Source organism: Podarcis liolepis (assembly GCF_965112155.1).
Source record: "Podarcis liolepis genome assembly, chromosome: 6".
In the NCBI taxonomy this organism is placed as follows: domain Eukaryota; kingdom Metazoa; phylum Chordata; class Lepidosauria; order Squamata; family Lacertidae; genus Podarcis; species Podarcis liolepis.
This window is the reverse complement of record NC_139559.1, coordinates 77,962,431-77,983,057: the sequence shown is the minus strand read 5'-3', so window position 1 is coordinate 77,983,057 and position 20,627 is coordinate 77,962,431. Positions and strand designations below refer to the sequence as shown.

Sequence of the window (20,627 nt, the reverse complement as noted above, 5' to 3'; positions counted from 1 at the left end):
GGAGGCAGAGAAGCAGGAGCCTTGCAGCTCTCCTGATAACGACACTACAAATCAGTATTAGTAACCATCAGCTATCTTACGTTAGTGAGTTACTCAGTCCATATCTGAACCTGTAGCAAGTTAAACTGAACAGTGAAAAGAAAGGAAAGATCCCATGCTAAATACTGAGCTTATTAAGCCAAAACTCAACTTGGATTCCAGCTCAGCTCCTACATAAGCTCTGGCCTAGACTGGCATCCCTAAAACTTACCAACAGCAGTGATGGCAGTGAGAAGCATTTAGAGATAGCTGCTGTCTGGGATGACATAAGTCTTACCTGAGAAGCTTCTCAGGGCAAAGCTTGAGCTCTACTAGGTCCTAAGTAAGGACTCAGTTCCCAGAGATCTTTGCACCGGGAAGGCTTTAGGGTACAGTTAGCTAACATGGCTCCCACAAAGGGTTATTGGACTTCAACTTCCACAATCTTTGGCCACTGGACCTGTGGAATAGGATGGATGGGAGTTGTAGTGGAAGAACATTTAGACGGCATCACATTGGCTACCCCTGCTTTATCATCACTGCAGATGGAAGATATGTAATAGCCGAGGAGAAGGACGTGGAGGAACATGGGATGGGCTTGTGGTTGTAGAGCCCCCAAGCTTTACCACATTCCCTGCATCATCCCCAGGGTCATGATGATGCCTGGCGCTCAGAATGAGTCCTGTTTTCAAATGAGCTTAATGTGGGTCCGACCTCCACAACATTTCTCAAGCTTTCAGACCAAGTGGCATACAAATAACCACCTTTTGATCGAAGAAGCCAATTTCTTCAAGAGCTTGGGCAATTACGGCTTATGTCTAACCTGCTTGGTTTTGAGAGATACGTTTTTCTGACAAATTCTGTCCTCCTATATGCAGTTCCGCTTTGGTGGCGGTGGCGGCGACAAAGGCCCGGCCATCTCGGCACAGGAAGCTCAAGCCCAAGCTATACTTCAGCAAGCCAGGGTAAGAGTGAAGCACACAAAGGCCTTGGGAACTGTAGCTTGTTAGGGGTCCCAGGAACTGTAGCACTGTGAGGGGTAAACTACAGAACCCGCAATTATTTGCGGGGAGGGAATATGTGCTTTAAATGTACAGTGTGTATGCAGCCTAAGAAACTAAAGGTGATGCGTTATTGTCCTTTGAGAGAAGAAGCTCTGTCCCTCTTCTCCATAAATCCTCACAGGCCACTTGTGTTCCCAACATTTCCCTTCCTCCATCCTTTCTTCTGAGAAAGCTAGAATTTCCTTACAGCGGGGGATGTTTTTCTTTATCAAGGTCCACCTTGGGGTGGCAGCATGTGTGTGCAAATCTCTGAGGTGCAACATGCCAGCAGTGACCAGTACCAAAACCAGTTGTGGGCGGGCCAGAGTGGGTGGCTACAGAACCAAAACTCTTCCCCACCTTCTCTCTCTTTCTGTCATTTTTTTTTTGCTCTCCACCTCTCTTTCTACCATCCCTTTTTCTTTACCTCTCTGCTACCCCTCTCTCCTTTCCTGCTTCGTCCCTTGGGACACAGATTGTCCACCACTGCCTTTCAGATTTGGTCCGAGAATTAAATGGGGAGAAATTTGTGAGAGAGGAAGAAAGAGAGGGAGACAGACCGACAGAGACAGAGACAGAGAGACAATGAGAGAGATGCCTCTCCTCCTAAGCTCCTGGAAAGAGGGATTGTTTTGTACAAAAATGACAAAAATGAATGTCAGCGTTTCTCAAACTTGGGTCTCCAGTGTTGTTGGACTACAACTCCCATCATCCCTGCTAGCTAGGGATGATGGGAGCTGTAGTCCAACAACAGCTGGAGACCCAAGTTTGAGAAACACATCATTAGGTGTGGATTTTATAAAAATGGATTGAGATTCCTAGGACTGCATGCACACAGGTTTTTGGATTTTGCATAGGGACCATGTCATAGTTTGCATGTAGAATGTCTGAATGCTTTTTTTGGTTTTTGTTCAAACCACAGATTGCCATGAGGGGACCTCCAGGCCCTATGGGACTCACTGGAAGACCAGGTCCTGTGGTATGTTAAAACTACGAAACAAATAATCATTGTCCACAGTTATCATCTGAGTGTCATTATAATGAAAATTTGAGCTGTCTCTGTCTATCACAATCACTGGCATTTTTCTAACTGCTTATATTCATTCAGAAACATGAAGGATACTCATTTCAATGCAGAGCTTTAAATAATAATTTTTAAAAAACCCTGGAAGGTCTCGGCCAAATATCTAGTTTAGATAACAAGTGGAGCAAGATTACAGGCTTCTTTGCCAGAGTCATACAGGGCTGAGTTTTGCCATTGTTTTAAATGTTTAAATGACAGAAGTGGAGCACTCGACCTGCAGTTGCCAAATCACCTGAGCAATTTCCCCCTAATGATGGTTTCCTCTTTTACAAAAATGATACTCTGCTGAGAGAGGTAATCAAATGATTCACCTAAATGCTCCAGTTAAGCAGTTACTATCTCTTTAGAAGGCATCCAAGTGTATTTACAACAATATAAAATGATGGTTAGTACAACCAAGATTACAGGCTTTGCATAAAGCCTGCAGTCTCCTGGGATTTATATATATATAATACATAGACATAAAGGCCAAGAGGAAGTTCAGCATTCAGATTGAAAGGATATATTTAGTTTTTAATGTAGTAGGCAGTGTTTCTGACCGGCAAAGGCAGGTTGGCTAGCACAGTGCCTCAGTTGTGATTCTGATCATCCCTGTGAGATTTCAGTGAAAGGAGAATGATAGCACTAGGCTGAAGTTTTTAGCCCAGACTTTTTTCTCTGGGTTCACACGAGTAAAGGAAAAATATGCCCGTAAATTGGAGTAATCTCTGGCAATTTTTACTGATTTCCAGAGTGGGGGGTTAACTTTATAAATAAGGCAACAGAGGAGAAACAAGTGTTGTGTTCCCTTCAGTGCTTTAAGACAGCTGCACACTCCCCTCTAATCTGCTCAGATGGAAGCGAAGAAACTGTCACTAAGCACTTTGCATAGTCACTCTTTGAGGCAGCCTCAAAAAATTCTTAAAGGGGGCTTTGCTTCAAACAGTGATTTTGCAAAGTGCTTTCAGCTGCCTCACCCTTATTTAAAAAAATAGCTGGAGTGATGTTTGAAGCAGGGAAAGCTGCTTCAAAGAGTGTTTTTGCAATGGCTTTCAGACAGCTCCCGCGTCACTCTCATGTATTGTTTTGGAATGGAGGGCCATGGCTGTATTAGAGCCCTTTGCAAATACCAAAATATTTTGAAGTGGTTGCAGGTTTCCAAGCACCTGGCAGCCAGCTGGTTGTCCATCATTTGGAAATCACACACAAGGGATTTTGAGAGGTCAGTTGGGTTGCCCACCTGTGACTCATGTGATGTTATAATGACATCATGTGATTGACAGGTGGATGGCCCCGCCTACCTATCAAATTTCACCGCAAAGCCAGTCCTGATGTGGACTTGGCTTGTTCCTTAAAAAAAAAAAATTAAATTTACAAACATACATTTCATACAATCCTGAAAAATGTTCAAACATACCTACACTCAATCCCACAGATAATTCCTTTTCCCATCACCATTCACCATCCACCACCCCTCACCCCACCTTTGTGTTAGACTTAAAGGTGTATGAAAGAAAGTAAAAGAAAGTAATAGAAGTGGAAAGAAATTGCAGTTGAGTAGACTGGAAGTCTAACAGTCGGACTTGGCTTGTTCCTGAGCCTGTTCTAAACATTGCCAGCCCTAGAAACAAATGTTGTTATAGCACAGCAGGAGGAAGTGGAAGCACTGTGCTTCCTTCTGTTTGTCCCCTGCCAAGATCCCTAAAGATCACATGGCCCATTTTGGGAAATCATGTTTTATTTTGTAAATTTGAGACATCAGAAGAGTGTTTCGCCCACTGTTCCAACCCTCTGCTGTTGCACTTCTGTAAAATCAGTACAAATGTTGATTAGTGAAATGAAGCTCTCCATCCCAATATTTCTGGCCTATCCCCATGTAGCTACACTACCAGCTCATGCTGCATAAAATAATTTCCTGGAGTGGGCGAAACAGAGCTGCTCCTTCTGGTGCCCCTTTATCGTTTCAGTCCTGGACTATCAGGATAACCTTGTGGGTACTTGCTGATAGCAGAGCTTAACCTCCAGGTATCTTGTGTCGGATGATGTCTTGCACCCTGGCAGCCTCTCTGCAATCCATCACTGAAAGTGCCTACACATCCCAAGGAAGCTGAATAACCTATTTTATTATTACTTAATGCCAAAATATAATTTTCTTTTTCAAAGCAAGGCATTGTGTGGACTAAGGGTTTCAAAGGAGGCCTACCAAGCTTGTGTGAGAGTATTTATTTATTTTTTGAACCACCCTTCATCCTGATAGTTTCCAATACAGAACAATAAAAACATCAACATAATTATAGAAAGAATACCTGTAAATACCCGTTGCTGGGACTCGCAAGTGGTGAGAGAGCTATTATGGTGATATTCTGCTTGTGGACTTCCCGTGGGCATATGGTTGGCCACTGTGAGAAAAGGACACTGTAGTAGATTGGGTATTTGGTCTTATCTATCAGAACTCTTCTTACGTCCTTGCATTTTTCAGAACTGAGAGGCAACAGATCACACAACTGAAAAGCGGACAGAGGTCATAAAGCCAGTTTAAAGACCTGAGCAAATAAAACTGTCTTGACCTGGTGCAGAAAAGACTGTAGTGCCAGCACCAGTTACATAGTGTGTTCCATAGTCAAGATGCCTCCCTGCCACCACGAAAAGGTCCTCTCCCTTGCACACAAAATACACAGTGATAGTACTCTGTGAAGGAACTCATCTAAAGATCCCAATGCATGGGTAGTCTGTATTCTACCAGGCATGCAGAGTAGCTTATCAAAGACTTGACATTTCCCTCATTTTCAGTCCTGGACAGGAAAATAAAAACAAGAGGTTCATCAAACTCCTGATGAACCACCACATGTATCATCAGAAGTGGCAGAGAGGCTATGCTAGCTTCCTGACAGGTGGATGATGGTTGCTTACTAGGAGGCAAGGTGGAGGGATGTTGGCACAGGGCAGTGGTGCAGCAATAAAACTGCTAGCACATTTGCAAAGCTAAGCAGGGTCCGGTATGGTTTCAAATTGGATGGGAGACCATGAGTTGAGATTCTTGCATTGCAGGGGATTGGACTAGATGACCCTCGGGCTATCTGCCAGCTCTACAATGCTATGATTTTATGATTCTGTGAAATGCATTGGTAGAGCCAACCAAACATTCCTGCTGGTGAATTTGCACCATGCCAACCTCCCTGCCTGCATGCCCCCCTTCCTCCCAGGAAGCAACACACTGATCCACCTCTGGGAACCTAGCATAAGAGCTCCATCCAATTGGCTGAGCTGATTTTGTGTAATGCACATCTGGTGTGCTGTGCTGAGCATTGCAGATCCTGTAATATATTGAAGCCCCACATCCAGTTAAATATCCCTATCTCAAGTGTATTTATCTGATCAGAAGCATAACCTGTTGCTTTCAGTGGAATTTATTTAGCAAGCTATAAGACACAGCCAAAATCTCTGCCAGAGCTTAATGTGAGTCAAGGGTTGTATTAAAAAGGTTAGCAAAGAAATTGTGGTATTTTGCCATTTTCCATTTAAGCCACTAGGAGGCTGTAGAAATCCAGCTGTTCTGATTTGGAACAACAGCAAAAATGATGTGATGTGATTTTTTTTTAAAAAAAGCTTTCATTTTCCTCTCAGTACACTTTGTAATACACTATCAGAAACATAAATACATGCCTGAGTTTCCAATAAGAAAGCATTGAAGGAGTTTCTTCTTAAGCAAAGCTATGAGTATTATATGCCCGTAAATCAACTATGGTTATGCTTTTGAAAATCCAGATCTTGCCATGTGCTTTTAAAAGCACCTGTGAAGAAGGGCTCCTACTCCCATCCTCCACTTTCCTCAACCTGCACTTTCTGCTTTGCTCCATTTATGGCTTGTGCCTTATCTCTGCTGCTTCCTCAAGGGTGGGGAAATACCTCACTTTTGGGAAGAGGAGAGAAAGCAGGTAGAGAAGGGCTCCCATCAACACCCACCTTATGAGTGTGTGGGATGCATCTTTGCACCAGCAGGTGATGCCTGCTGTTCTAAAAGAGGCTGTAGTGTGATGACTTCTCAAAAACCTTACCTTGAATTCAGAAGTTTGTGATATCTACCACCCAGTCACAAATAGATTATATTTATGGATGTGGTGGTTCTTCAGCTTCAGATACTCTTGTAAAGGCAAGATAATCTGGACCCATTATTTAGGCCGGGGTTTGGGACAAAAACAGCCCCTATCACCCTCATCAGGGGTCTTCAAGAAAAAGGGTGGAGTGCAATTCTCTTCCTTCCCTTTGATCTCTCAGCATCCTTCAGTACCATCAACGGTGGTATCCTGATGGATCAGCTCTACATGCTAGAAGCTGGAGGTACAAAAACCTAGTGGTTCCTCTACTAATCACAGGGCCATTTCCAAAAAGTAGCACTGGGGGACTATGCCTCAGACCTTTGGCACTTGTGTTGCAAAATTCCACAGGATTTTATTTTGTCCCACATACTGTCGGCCATCTGTGTGAGGTCACTGGGAGTGGTCGTTTGGGGATTTTGTCATCAGTATGATGATGGAACTCAACTATATTCCTCCATTTCATCTGGTGGGCTGGATGGGGGCCGATGAAAGGAGACTAAATCCTGACAAGACAAAGATCTTGCAAATGGGTTGTTCTTAGGTCCAGGAACGAGTTACACTAGTGGCCACAACTGTGGAAACCTTTTGGGGAAAGTGTATTTTTGAGATTTGATGGCTCATAACACCACTTTTTGGGAGTAATACCATAAAATTATATATCCATGGAAAGATAATTTAATGAAGAATGTAATGCAACAAAGTTTGTTCAATTATCTTTATTCTATCAAAGGTTATAGCCAAATAACCAGGAAAAGGAAGCACAACTTGCTTAGTTTCATATGCAGTAGCTTTCCTTCATTTGAATGTAGCCAATGAGCATGAGTGTTTAGCGAGCCACAAAACCTCAGAAATACACTTTTCCCAAAAGGTTTCCACAATTTTGGCTACTAGTGTGGGTGGCCTTTTCTGGATGGGGTTGCACTCACTCAAAAGGATCAGGTGCATAATGTGAGGTTGCTCTTAAATCCAGCACTGTTTCTGGAGGTGCAAGTGGCATCTATGGTAAGGAATGCGTTTTGCAAGCCACAGTTGATTCACTAGCAATAGCTTTCATTGGCAGCGATAGATTGACCACAGGACCTGTTTGCTTGCTTACTATTATTCAGTAATGGTCAGTTTGGAAGCTGTAAAGGTAAAGGTAAAGGGACCCCTGACCATTAGGTCCAGTCGTGGCCAACTCTGGGGTTGCGGCGCTCATCTCGCTTTATTGGCCGAGGGAGCCGGCATATAGATTCTGGGTCATGTGGCCAGCATGACTAAGGCGCTTCTGGTGAATCAGAGCAGTGCACAGAAACGCTGTTTACCTTCCGGCCGGAGTGTCTACTTGCACTTTGACGAGCTTTCGAACTACTAGGTTGGCAGGAGCAGGGACCGAGCAACGGGAGCTCACCCCATTGCGGGGATTCGAACCGCCAACCTTCTGATCAGTAAGCCCTAGCCTCTGTGGTTTAACCCACAGCACCACCCACATTGGAAGCTGTAGCTAGTGCAAAATGTGGCTTTTAGGCTTCCAAGAGGGGCAGTCTGTTGGGGGCATATAACACCAGTTCTTAAAGCATTTCAATATTGAACTAAATTCAAGGTGCTTGTGACACAGGACATACTTATAAAGTCCTATTCAAATAAAACAGAAAAGGAGGGGTGAACAGCACTCCCAGCATACATGCTTACTGGCAGAGCTAGCCTTAGGTTTTGGATGCTACTTGCTTTGAGCTAAATAGGACCATAACCTCATTTGGTTGTTAGCACTTTAATTATGTGTGTAAAAGTGTCCCAAACCATTGTGGTCAGCCGTGCAAAAGAAATACTTTTCTGACTTCTATAATGTGACAGGTTAAGCTGAAACAGTCCTTTGTTTTTGTCATACAGGGTGGTCCTGGTGGTTCAGGAGCCAAAGGTGACAGTGGAGACCCAGGTCCTCAGGTAAGACTACGTTACCGGCCAGCCCACCATTTCGCTTCCTCCCCCTGGGGATTTGCAGTGGCCTGCAAAAAGCCTTGTTCCAGAGGGTGGTGGCGGCAGCAATTTGAGGTGGCTACTCTGAGCCCAACAGTTGAGGGAATTGTCCTTTAAGGCTGACATTTCAAAGCCTTGTTTGTCTAGTACATGTTTACAACAGGCATTTATCTCAATCAATAGACAGATCATGTTTCTTTGGTCTCGGATAATTAAAGATGTGAGATCTTTCCACCCCACCCCATTGCACGTATTCCTGCCTTCCTGAATACTAACATTACCTATCATCACAGTTTTTGCTCCCCATTCAAAGCACCAGCTCGCTAGTAAAGTTCGTGCTGGCCTATTTCTTGTACGTTTCCCATTCAAAGCCCTCTTTTCCATTGTCCTGTGCTGTTGCTCTTCTTAACCCCTTTGTGGGCTTGATATTACTTTTGCAAATGTATTTCTTGCCTGGGATGCTTATCCACAAGAGTAAATGTGGAATGTTTCTTTTGGGTGTGGAATATAATAAATGCTTGCTGTACTGTAGAGTCTCTCTCTTTTGCTGTCGCATAACCTCAGGCTGTGATCTTATGAAATACCACACTGAGAAGATTAAATGCCACTATTAAAACAGGAATTCTGTTTTATAAACTGAGGTTCTGCCAAGCAAGAGTAAGAGATGGGTGCCTAGACATGGGTCAGATTAGAGATGGAAGAGAAATCTTTTTCCTCCACATTTTGAAGTGAACCAAACTAAACTTAAATGCAGCTATCGCTTGCTCAGCTTCCAAATTTTTCAATGTAGCTTCAGATTTTTTAAAAAAATGTGCACAGAAAATTAATTTTTAGAGGAAAATGCATACGATTTTGGGGGAAGGCCGTATGTAAAATGCATACAAAATCAATTTAAATGTGAGGGTTCCTTTTTTGGTGCATTAAAAAAATAAACCTACAAAAAAGATGGGACAGAAGTGACGACACAGGACAGTAATAAGCTGATTTGTCTATTTCTAGGTAGAAAGCGCAATTGGAAATGAAACTACAGGTGAAAGATTCCTCAAATTCAGATTTTGTGGAGTCGGCCACTTGCTTTAAGTATAAGTCATCAATTTGGCCATGGTTACAATATCCCAAAACAGAACACCATCCACTCTTCCCTCCCTGGTTGACATAGCTACGTGCTGAAGTTAGATTGTCCCACAACTGTAGCACTGGGTTCGACATGCCAGCTCATAGAACCTGATCATCATTGTGGATTAGGAACTCCAAAGCTGGCTCTCACTGTCAGGGGAGTCATCTATGGGGGCCTGTGTGGGGGTAGCCCCCCAATATTTTATTGGAGGTTGCCCCCCCAAATTCCATGGTAATCCTCAAAAGGATGAAGGTGCTTGGCTCTGCTGCCTCTTTTTGAGGTTCTCCGGGGACGCACAGTGTGAAGCATCTTCGTCCCGCAGAAAAGGAAGGCGGCTGAGGGTGGGTGGGTAGGGGATGGCGGGCCGAGTCAGCCTGGCCAGGTTGGTGGGGATGGTGGCACACGTGTTATGTCATGTTGGGTGCAACTCAGCCCTGCTGCTCACTGTTAAAGGTAAAGGTACCCCTGACCATTAGGTCCAGTCGCGGATGACTCTGGGGTTGCAGTGCTCATCTCGCTTTATAGGCCGAGGGAGCTGACGTTTGTCCGCAGACAGCTTCCAGGTCATGTGACCAGCATGACTAAGCCACTTCTGGCAAACCAGAGCAGCGCACGGAAACGCCGTTTACCTTCCCCCTGGAGTGATACCTATTTATCTACTTGCACTTTGACGTGCTTTCGAACTGCCAAGTTGGCAGGAGCAGGGACCGAACAACGGGAGCTCACCCTGTCGTGGGGATTCAAACCGCTGACCTTCCGATCAGCAAGCCCTTGGCTCTGTGGTTTAGACCACAGCGTCATCCGCATCTCTGTTACTCACCGTTAAGCAATGTCAAAGAATCCCACTGTGCAGGTTTTTAGCCCTGGAAACAAATTATAAATCCTGCTACACCTGCAGCAAAATATTTTATAGATAGTTATTACTGGAAGATTTTTTTATAAATTATTCCTTCTTATTTTCTTTTACTAGAAATTGATTTTTTAAAAATGTTTTTATTTTTTTTACAGCCTTCAGTGGCCTTCTAGTACATGTCAGAGGGACTATACATTAGGGCTTCAATTTGAGGTGGATGGTAATTAATCATAAAGCCTTCATGGTGCTTGTGATTTATCTGTAGTGCTTATAGTGAATATGCCTTTCTTTCAGGGTCCTCGGGGTATACAAGGTCCAGCTGGTTTGCCTGGAAAACCTGGCAAAAGGGTAGGTATTGAGCGCTTCGAGGCAGCTCACATTTGGTGAAAGGAAGTCTCGCTGAATCCCAGAATGACAGCAAATTAACTCTTGACACTTCGGGTTTGGCATTAAACTTCTACCTTTTGCAAAAACGTTTCAGGGTCGTCCAGGTGCAGATGGAGCCAGAGGGATGCCAGGGGAACCTGGTTCCAAGGTGAGTCTGTATACATTCAAAACAATTTTGCATGCATTTTCTCCAGGGTTGTACCTGTGCTAAATGCCTTCATTGAAAACTTACAAATGGGGGTCTTTTCACACACTTTTCACACAACACTAGTTGGAGCTGCAACTTGTGGGGATGGCATGGATAGGTTTTGGTTTATAACATTTCCTTGTGCAAAGAGGCTGTTGCTAGACAGGTTCAGCCATGCTCACCATAATTGAATGTGTTTCTCATGCCGTTGAAATTTGAATCAAGTTTAAAGCAGTCAAAAAACTATCTTTAATGGGCAAAATCTAGCACTGGGTAGACAATGTCTCCCCCATTTGGGGGGGGGGGTACAATTCCCATCCTTCTCAGTCAGCGACAGTCAGGGGTGATGGGGGATGTAGTCCACAGCAATTGGACAGTACCCTTGTTGGCTGCCTCTGCTCTTTCCCCACCTAGGACCAACTGCGTAGAGGAAGGGATTTGTGTAGAGCAGGGGTCAGTAAACTTTTTCAGCAGGGGGCCGGTCCACTGTCTCTCAGACCTTGTGGTGGGCCGAACTATTTTTTTTTTGGGGGGGGGGGGGAATGAATGAATTCCTATGCCGCACAAATAATCCAGAGATGCATTTTAAATAAAAGGACATATTCTACTCATGTAAAAACAGGCTGATTCCTGGACCGTTCGTGGGCCGGATTTAGAAGGTGATTGGGCCGGATCCAGCCCCCAGGCCTTAGTTTGCCTACCCATGGTGTAGAGCAGGGGTCAGCAACCTTTTTCAGCCGTGGGCCGGTCCACCGTCCCTCAAACCATGTGGTGGGTCGGACTATATTTTGAAGGGAAAAATGAACGAATTCCTATGCCCCACAAATAACCCAGAGATGCATTTTAAATAAAAGGACACATTCTACTCATGTAAAAACACACTGATTGCCGGACCGCCTGCGGGCCGGATTGAGAAAGCGATTGGGCCGCATCCGGCCCAGGGGCCTAAGGTTGCCTACCCCTTGTATAGAGGCTCCGTTGTGTATACTCTTTGGTCCCTTCCATTCCTTGGGTGGTCCTTGGGAGTGTGGCACATTTCAATAGTCCCTCCTTTAAAGGACAGGCCCATGCTTGCTTTCTATATAATCACAAATTCACAGACTTGTAGAGTTGAAAGGGACCACAAGGATCCCAATGTGGGGCTTGAACCCACGACGGTGAGATTAAGAGTCTCATGCTCTGCCAAGCTCTCTCACACCATAGCCCTAGGTCACGAGTCATTCATGCTCATGACAGGAATTAAAATGTTGCCTGGGGCAACACACATGAGTCTTTCATGAGAGTAACAACTGGCTCACTGTAGCATACATACAGTTGTGTGCACTCACCCAAAGGAGAAAAGAAGTCTCCATTAAGCCCCAGGCTGTTCCCTTCCCATGCACAACATTGTGCCCACTTGGGGATAAATAGTATCCTAAATTGCTTGTCTTAGTTGATTTTAAAGAGCTGTTTTGTTTGCTTCAGTGGCTTGTATCCAATGCAGTGCTAAGTAAGCATCCTGTGCAAGGATATATGCTTGTGCAATGGGGCTTTCTGCTCTCCTCCCACATGCCCCCTAAATTTGTTCTCCCCCCCCAACACTCTGGAGGAGGGGAGGGTGAGAGGTGCATGCAATCATAGGAGCGGAGGGAAGGTCCCATTGCACAAACAGAAATCCTTGCTTAGCACTGCATCGGATTCATTCCTATGTATTGCTTCCCATACACACCATGTGCCAATGAAATCAGATGAAATGGATAGTGCTCTCAAATAGGATACCTGTGTCTATTGAGGATGGTGTAGACCTTCAGTTCTATAGATCAAGTTTAGATTCCAGGTGTATGCATGCAGCTTCAAGCAACATCCAACTTGAAGGCAACTGTTTCCCACAGTTAAATAGATTTGCAGACCCTTACAAAATGGAACAGCAAATTGCTAAAACTATTATTTGTTTTCTCCACTAGGGTGACAGAGGTTTTGATGGCCTTCCTGGTCTACCTGGTGAAAAAGGTAACAGGGTAAGAAAAGATGCACATTTATCTGAAAGCCTGTAAGAATGTGGGCATAGTAAAATTTCACCTGAAACTATTGTCCAAAGCAATTGCAATTTTTTCCGGACCCGATACCTTTCCATTGCCACCCTATTCTGGCACAAAGCCCATTGAATTCAATGCCCAGGTATATATAGGACTGCTGGCAATTGAAGCTTTCTGCACGACTGTCTTGGCATCCTTCCTGCTAGCCAGACTACAATTTATGCTTAAGGGAAGTCACTAATAGCCAAATTGACTACAACCTGAAGTCACCAGCCTGAAGTGGAACCTGGAGTTTGAAGTGAAACAAAAAGAAAGCACTGTTCTGTTGACTAGGCAAATACAGAAGGGCTTGCTTCCAGCACTGGTTTGCATCTTAGCCAATCCAGAAGCATCATACAGCTTGCCAATCACAGGGGCTGATATTGCTGAAAGTATATGCGACTTACTAGCCTGGGGCAGACACTATGAATTTCCCAGTTCAACTCTCGAGTGTACCTGATAATTTGGCATACAGGGCTTCATTCCTAAAATTTGTGTCTCACCCCCCCCCCCCGGACAAAATAGCATGGTGAAATAAGAAGGGCATACCTGTATGGTTAAAATTGCTCCAAAAGTACTTACCCACTTTTAAATTTGCTTTCATTATTGCTGTCAAACTTCTACCTTTGAGATACATTTCACACTCATCTCAAAATAGTCCTGGCCTAATGCTCCACTGCACAGTATTTTCTGTGAGCAAAAATAGGCCAAACCTAAGTCACACCTTATTGGCCAAGTAGATCCATATCACTATGTTAACTGATAAAGTGATGTGATCCACTACTCCACTGTGTCAAGTTCTTGATGGAAAACTATCAAAATATATAGTCCTTGTGAATTTTCAGAGTGTGAAATTTCATTATTAGACGATACATGATGCCAGTGGAGGATGAAGATCAGTGCATGATGGGAAGTGACACTGAAAGACTCACATTCAAAGAAAATCATTTTTATTTTATTTTAACAAGGAGCATTTGTATCTGGCAAACCATTATCCTCTCACAAAAGGGTGTGACTTTTTAGGATGAATCAGACATTGTATTTTCTGTTTGGCACAATATTAGTAAAAGAGAAAAAATGTTGTAGCTTAAGTGTGTTTTGCTTTATGGACGGTGCTAGAGATTTTAAGTATCATTCTCCATACCAATGTATTAAACATTTAGCAATGGAAACTTTATGTTTCAGTGACCCCCAAATATGGGGTACGTGAAATACAGAAAATTCGGGGGTTGAGAAATATGCATTTTTAAGATAAAATCAACAATGTGGGTGACCAGCAGAGGGCACTGTAAATTCAGCACTAGTTGTACATATGGCATGTGCTACTCTATGGCTTAGTAAACCTTTTCAAAATGTCTTGGGGGGGAATCTATGGTGTGGCTGAGTTAATATTTTTGTGACCTTTAGGTGTGAGATGAAAGCACCTTTACCTCACATTCTCTTTCTCAAAGCCTTGGATATTGCTGACATGTTTCTTATACAAATATGGAACCATCCACACTAATAATACCTTGCAGTAAGGACTTCTGACACATTCCTCTCGATTCGTGATAGTTATTTTTAAACCAAAGCATTTCAAATGCAAAAAGAATGACAGACATTGTTTCATAATAGAACACAAAAGATTGCAGTTCAGCTGAAATCAAGTGTCCTACCACAAACTCTGAATTCAAGATCCATTCGCAATATAATGCTTGGCAGAGGATTTAACTCTGAATTGAACAGGATAAAAGGTGGGGCTGGGAAGTAGGAACTAAATGGCTTTATACACTAGTTATATTTTTTTAGTAAGGGAGCTGGTAGGAAGACATCCATGAATACAGTCGTACCTCAGGTTGCAGACGCTTCAGGTTACACACTCCTCTAACCCAGAAATATTACCTCGGGTTAAGAACTTTGCTTCAGGATGAGAACAGAAATTGTGCTCTGGCTGCGCGGCGGCAGCGGGAGGCCCCATTAGCTAAAGTGGTGCTTCAGGTTAAGAACAGTTTCAGGTTAAGAACGGACCTCCGGAAAGAATTAAGTACTTAACCCAAGGTACCACTGTACACTCTTATAGACACATTTTTGAAATAGGAGCCCACAATGGCCACAGTCCAATTTCCAGCTGGCATCATAGAGTCACTGAGTTAGGGCTCTGACTCCACCCTGACGATGAGGCAGCAGAAGAAAGTCTTTGGGAAGTTCCCAATCAGTATTTTTGTCTTTGCCTGAACAAAGCAGTCATGTCACTCTTGGTTCCCGCTCTCTCATCTTTTCAGACTATTTTTTGCCCCATTTGTTCCTGCTGTTTAGTCTCGTTTCTCCCCCTTTCCCTCTCTGAAGCCTCTCTCCCCTTGGAGCAACAGCTTTTCACCCTACTTTCCATCTTCCCGATCTTGGCTTCTCTGTCCCCTCCATTTTAACTATATATACCTATCCCTTCCCAAGTGACTGGCTTCTTCAAGGCCCCACTGCAGCAAGCTATTCAGTGAAGAGGCCTTGAAGATATCCTCACCGAACCAAAGGAGAAGAGAAAGGCATTGGTTACACTTCAGGATGGGAAACATGGCTCATGCTGCTACTCTCCTTATCCATCTAACCAGCCATTTCGGAACTGCTGCCCCAGGGCAGATACTGGAAATACAAAACAAAGTGCTCCTTGAACAAGCTTTGCTACTCCTCAAATCCCAGCATTGCAAGAAATTGGGACCCAGTTTCGGATCCTCCAACAGCCCAAATGACAGCAACATTCAACAAGTGGATATCAGGTTGCAGTCCTCCTTCTGCTCTTGGCAAGAGAAAATGAAAGACCACTGGACCCTCACCACCATCTCTCAGGGGTGCTGGATATAACTGATTTCACCACCTCCACGCAGATTTGTACCCTCACTGATCTTCACCTGCCTCACCAAGCAGCACCTTTTGTGGGTGTCGCGGGACACACAGGGAACGCCCTTGGGCCAAGGGAAGGGGGAGTATCAGAGCAAGGAGAATCAGAAGGGGAATACAGGGAAATGATGGAAGGAACTGGGAAGGAGGAGGCGGAGAGCAGTCAAGTGGCGTCAGGGCTCTCTGATGCTGAAAAGCCTTGTCACCAACCAGGAAGTTCAGGAACAGAAGGGGAAGTGGTGCCTTCGGCACAGGCAAGGAGTGAGTTAAAACACAGGGATCAAAGACGTCTCACTCCTGCTGTGTTGGAGAAGGAACCGAAGGAAGCCACTCCCCGAATCTGTCTTGTCGGATTCAGAGGCATGATTTGGAACTGTAGCTGTTTGTACATGTGTAAATAAAGAACTGCAAATATCTCTCTGAGTGAGCAGAGGGTGTTTATTGTGAAGAGCAGACATCACCTTGACAGTGGGAGTGCGTCCAACCCCTGCTCAACATGGCAGCCACCAAACTGAAGAGTCTTTCTATGGCAAATAATACTCTATATTATTTGTGGTGCTGAAGAAGGAACAGCATTCCTGGAGAGCAGTCCTGGACCTCAAATTCCCGAGTCAATGGGTAGTCGACAAAAGGTTAAGGATGGAGTCTCCTCCCTTCATCAGGGCGGTGGCTCACCACAATGACATCCTCACATCAGTCAACCTCCAGGACACAGCCCTCTATATTCTCACCCATTGCAAATATATCAGATTTGAAGTAGGACGCCACTACTTTCAATACAAGGCCCTCCCATTTGACCTGGCCTCACCTCAGCTATTGACCAATATCATGATTGCCCTGGAGGTTCACCTTAGCCTCCCGGGCATCCATATTTATCCTTACCTGGATGACCTTCTCATCTGGTCTTCAACACAGAAAGAAGACTTGCAACACCTTGCCAGAACAACATTGTGTTTGATGATGTCAGGTGAAGCTGAAATTTCTATTTGCAGAGTCAAGTTTGTGACTGGTCATTCAAAAGCGCAGGCCATCATTTGATGTTGCAGTCACCAAAGCTATATTCAGGCATTTGTCTGTGTTGAGGGAGGAGCAGGCTCACACTTGTTAGCCCCCCCCCCCATATTTGCATGTTGAGCAGAAGGTCTGAAGGCAGATTCTTAATGCGATTGACTGAACACTCTTAGTATCCTTCTTGTGAGTGAAAGCCCAAATTGCTCAGCTCCCAAATTATGAGGAGATTTCAACATGGAAATGTTTGGGTGAACATGAGGAAGTCAGGAATGGGGCTAAAATGTGACCCCTACACTTTATCCCACCCCACACATGTTTTTTAATACCCCAAAAGGGCTCAAGTGATGGGTCTCTATATGTAAATCAGCTTTAATATATCCAGGAAAATGCTTCTCATACAGAACATTTCTCACATTTCTGGCTACCCATGAAAACAGCCAGCAAACAGGACAAGATTATGCAGTCTTTTCAATATTCTCCTTTGTTGATAGCAAATCTGCAGAAGCCACAACCAAGAACGGAGTTAGGAATCCTTCAGCCCACTTATTTCAATGGGCTAGCTCCATGCTGGGTTGTGGCCAACATTTACTAAAGTCCCAGTCTTGACTGGAAGCTTCTGTGAAGAGCGATATAGAAATTAGTATCTGTTCAGTGCAGATGTGTCGTGACATGTTGGTATGAAACTCCAGTGTTTGCATGGAGCCCACTTTCCTATTATATACGCATCAGCAGACCACCATAGCTTTCCCACAAGTAAATATAACAACACCGACTGCTTTGCATGAAAGGGCTAGTGCTGTGCTGTTTTTATTTGCAATTATTGGTGTGGTTTTAATATGTTTGATATGTGCGTGCAGCTTTAATTCTATCCATGCTCAATTGCTTTTTTAATTTTTGCTTTTCTATGTTTTTCACAGTTCTGATTTCCAGGTGTAAGCTGCCTTGAATCCTGTCAGGGAAAAAGGCGGGGTATAAATAAATAAATATAATAGTAATAATCCGTGTGACTTTAACATGGTTTCTCTTATCTCCAGGGAGATCGTGGGCCACAAGGATCTCCTGGTTCTCCCGGTGAAGATGGAATGAGAGTACGTTACTCATGGTTTTTGCTCTCTGGTTCTTTTAACATGCACAGTAAAATTGAAAGGAAGTGTTTATTCCACACACTGAGCCTTTGATTTTGTTCTAATAACAACAGGGAGAAGATGGCGAAGTTGGACCAAGAGGTCTCCCAGGTGAAGCTGTAAGCAAAGCTTTCTTATTGTTTAGTACTTGCCATGTGTAGTCTGCAGGAAGTTTTCTTTTGTTAATCTATTGGTCCCTGTAAAGCTATTCTCTGCTTTGAAGACTATTTCTAAATGAAATATACCCCAGGGATAAATACAGCCCGCAACTGCCTTTGTCTGTAAAAATTGTTCTACGGACAGTGACATTTTTGCTTCACTACCAACAAAACACTCATTTGTCCTCATTCTGGAGTTTCTAGTGTACCTGTGTATAAATTTAAGTCCTTCCATTGTTAAGATTTTTATCATGCGGGGCAATTTATGGATGAGGTAACATTCTGCATGTAACTTCCACTAGAAAAAGGAAATAATCACCAGAGCATCATAGGCCAAGGTTGAGCAGAGATGGACTCAAAAAAAAAAAAAAAAAAAGGCAGCCTTAGTGCTCATGGATCAGAAACATACATTCTTTTATCCCCTTGAATTTCAATGGAAGCTACCCATTATCATTCTAGTTAGAAATGGAATTGGCTCTTGAAACATGGATGGGAAATGGAAACAAAGCTTGAAAAGGCTATCATTTTAAACATTCAGTATGTTGCCAATGTACATCAGGGCTGGGGACCTGTGGCCCTGTAGATGCTGTTTGGACCATTGGCCATGCTGTCTGGGGCTGATGGGAGTTGGAGTCCCACAGGTTGGAGGGCCACAGGTTACCAAGCCCTCAGGTACACCAAATGAAGGGAAGCCAAATTACAACTCCCTGTGGGGCACTTGGGCACCATCCTGTTTCACCTGTCCCATAAGGGGGAAAGCAGGAGGAACGGGCTACTAAGACCGAATCCTACCTGAGATGAAACAGGATGCTTCTTTCCCATTCCAAGTTCTGTCTTTCTACTGTGGGAGACAGGAAGGAGAGGTGAGCTGAACTCTGATTTCACTCAAGAACTGGCGGGATGAAACAACGTACCATTTTCTGTCATTGGCCTTTCTGGAGACCTCTTTCTGCCATATTTTCTTTCCATCTGCTTTGTGAACTAAAGACTAAGTTACATTTTTCCTTCTGCAGGGTCCACGAGGGTTGCTGGGACCAAGAGGAACACCCGGTCCACCAGGACAGCCCGTATGTCATTCAGAAAGAAATGCAGTAGATTACATTTCGAATTTCCCCACAAATGTGGCAGTGACAAGTATTGGTTTTGCTCTCTTCTTTCATATAGGGAATCTCAGGTATTGATGGCCCACAAGGACCAAAAGGAAACTTGGTACGTAGATCTATCTATATCTATCTATCTATCTATCTATATCTATCTATCTATCTATCTAGCTATCTATCATCTATCATCTATCATCTATCATCTATCTGTCTATATCTATCTATCTATCTATCTATCTATCTATCTATCATCTATCATCTATCATCTATCATCTATCATCTATCATCTATCATCTATCATCTATCTATATCTCTATCTATCTATCTATCTATCTATCTATCTATCTATATCTATCTATCTATCTATCATCTATCTATCTATCATCTATCTATCTATTATTGGGGGGAGGGACAGCAAGAAATTTTTTAAAGGGACATGGCAATAACTAACTAAATTGGGCTGGATCCCACTCCCACTCATGGAAGTTGTGTGTGCCATTTTTGGTCATCGCTCCTCCTCCTCTAGGTCCCCATGCCACATACTATTCCATTCAGAAGTGTCGGGAGTCCCCGTCCCTCCCAAAAAAGTCACCTTCAGCCTACTCCTTTCCATGTGTACTGTATTTTTAAGTTAACATTTTTTAAATAAGCGTTTCTATACCACTACTTTATACACGACAGCATGGCAGTGTACAGTTTGTACAGTTATATATTCAAGAAAATATAAATCAACATAAAACAATACCAATTAAATTAACATTTCTGGATTCATTGCCCTTTGTCATCACATTAGCATCTTAAGTATCTTAAACCTAATTTTGTATTCCTTGAGTATAGCAGGCTAAAAAGTTAATTTCGTCCTCTGTATAAGTCTTTAGAGGTTCCTCTTTGAGGCTTCAGTGAATTTATCGGGGGGTACAAGTGAGAACATGGAATTATTGACTGATCATGAATGCTTTTTTCTAGTTGTCATCAGGGGAAATACAAAAGGTCAAAATAGGTCACATACACTAGTTTATCAAGTGGTGGTGGAATTACAATGACATCAATAAGGTTTCTATCCATAATTCATATTATCTCTCTGTACTTCTTACACAACAGGGCCCTCAAGGTGAACCAGGACCCCCTGGGCAACAAGGAATCACAGGTCCACAAGTAAGTGCTCAGCAACCCATAATCTGCAAACTTTTTTTTTTTAAAAAAAAGTTAACATACAGAACAAGAACGGTGTATACTTCCAAGCCACAGGGAGCTTATTCTTGCTTGTGAGCTTTCATAAACTACCTTGAAAATACCCCCCCCCACACACACACACAAATACAACAAACTTGCACACACTTCTGTCTTCATCCTTTTGGAGAGAGAGAGAGAAGACTCATTCAGAGCTTCCTGAATGGCAACAAGAACAGACACACCTGTCAAGAAGGTTCTGAACTGGATCATATTACACTGTTCATTACCAGTGTAAACGTTCTCAAAACAACTTCTGCGCCCTCTGGTTCTTTTTTCGTTAGAGGGGACTTGTTGAAAAGAACCCTAATGAATCATCTAAATCGGCAAAATATGTCAGTTGTTGCCTTTGATTCCT

At 43.5% G+C, this 20,627-nt stretch overlaps 1 protein-coding gene across 4 annotated transcripts in view; it reads left to right on the top strand.

The window, feature by feature from the left end:
• The window catches only part of COL11A1 (collagen type XI alpha 1 chain), a 254,225-nt gene that overhangs the window by 109,813 nt on the left and 123,785 nt on the right, over positions 1 to 20,627 (top strand). For all 4 annotated transcript variants that reach the window (XM_083510880.1, XM_083510881.1, XM_083510879.1 and 1 more), the window contains 11 exons: positions 897 to 983; positions 1,984 to 2,040; positions 8,091 to 8,144; positions 10,442 to 10,495; positions 10,629 to 10,682; positions 12,665 to 12,718; positions 17,692 to 17,745; positions 17,856 to 17,900; positions 18,953 to 19,006; positions 19,104 to 19,148; positions 20,141 to 20,194. In XM_083510880.1, the coding sequence (XP_083367006.1) occupies positions 897 to 983; positions 1,984 to 2,040; positions 8,091 to 8,144; positions 10,442 to 10,495; positions 10,629 to 10,682; positions 12,665 to 12,718; positions 17,692 to 17,745; positions 17,856 to 17,900; positions 18,953 to 19,006; positions 19,104 to 19,148; positions 20,141 to 20,194 (612 nt within the window). The remainder of the gene's footprint in view (positions 1 to 896; positions 984 to 1,983; positions 2,041 to 8,090; positions 8,145 to 10,441; positions 10,496 to 10,628; positions 10,683 to 12,664; positions 12,719 to 17,691; positions 17,746 to 17,855; positions 17,901 to 18,952; positions 19,007 to 19,103; positions 19,149 to 20,140; positions 20,195 to 20,627) is intronic.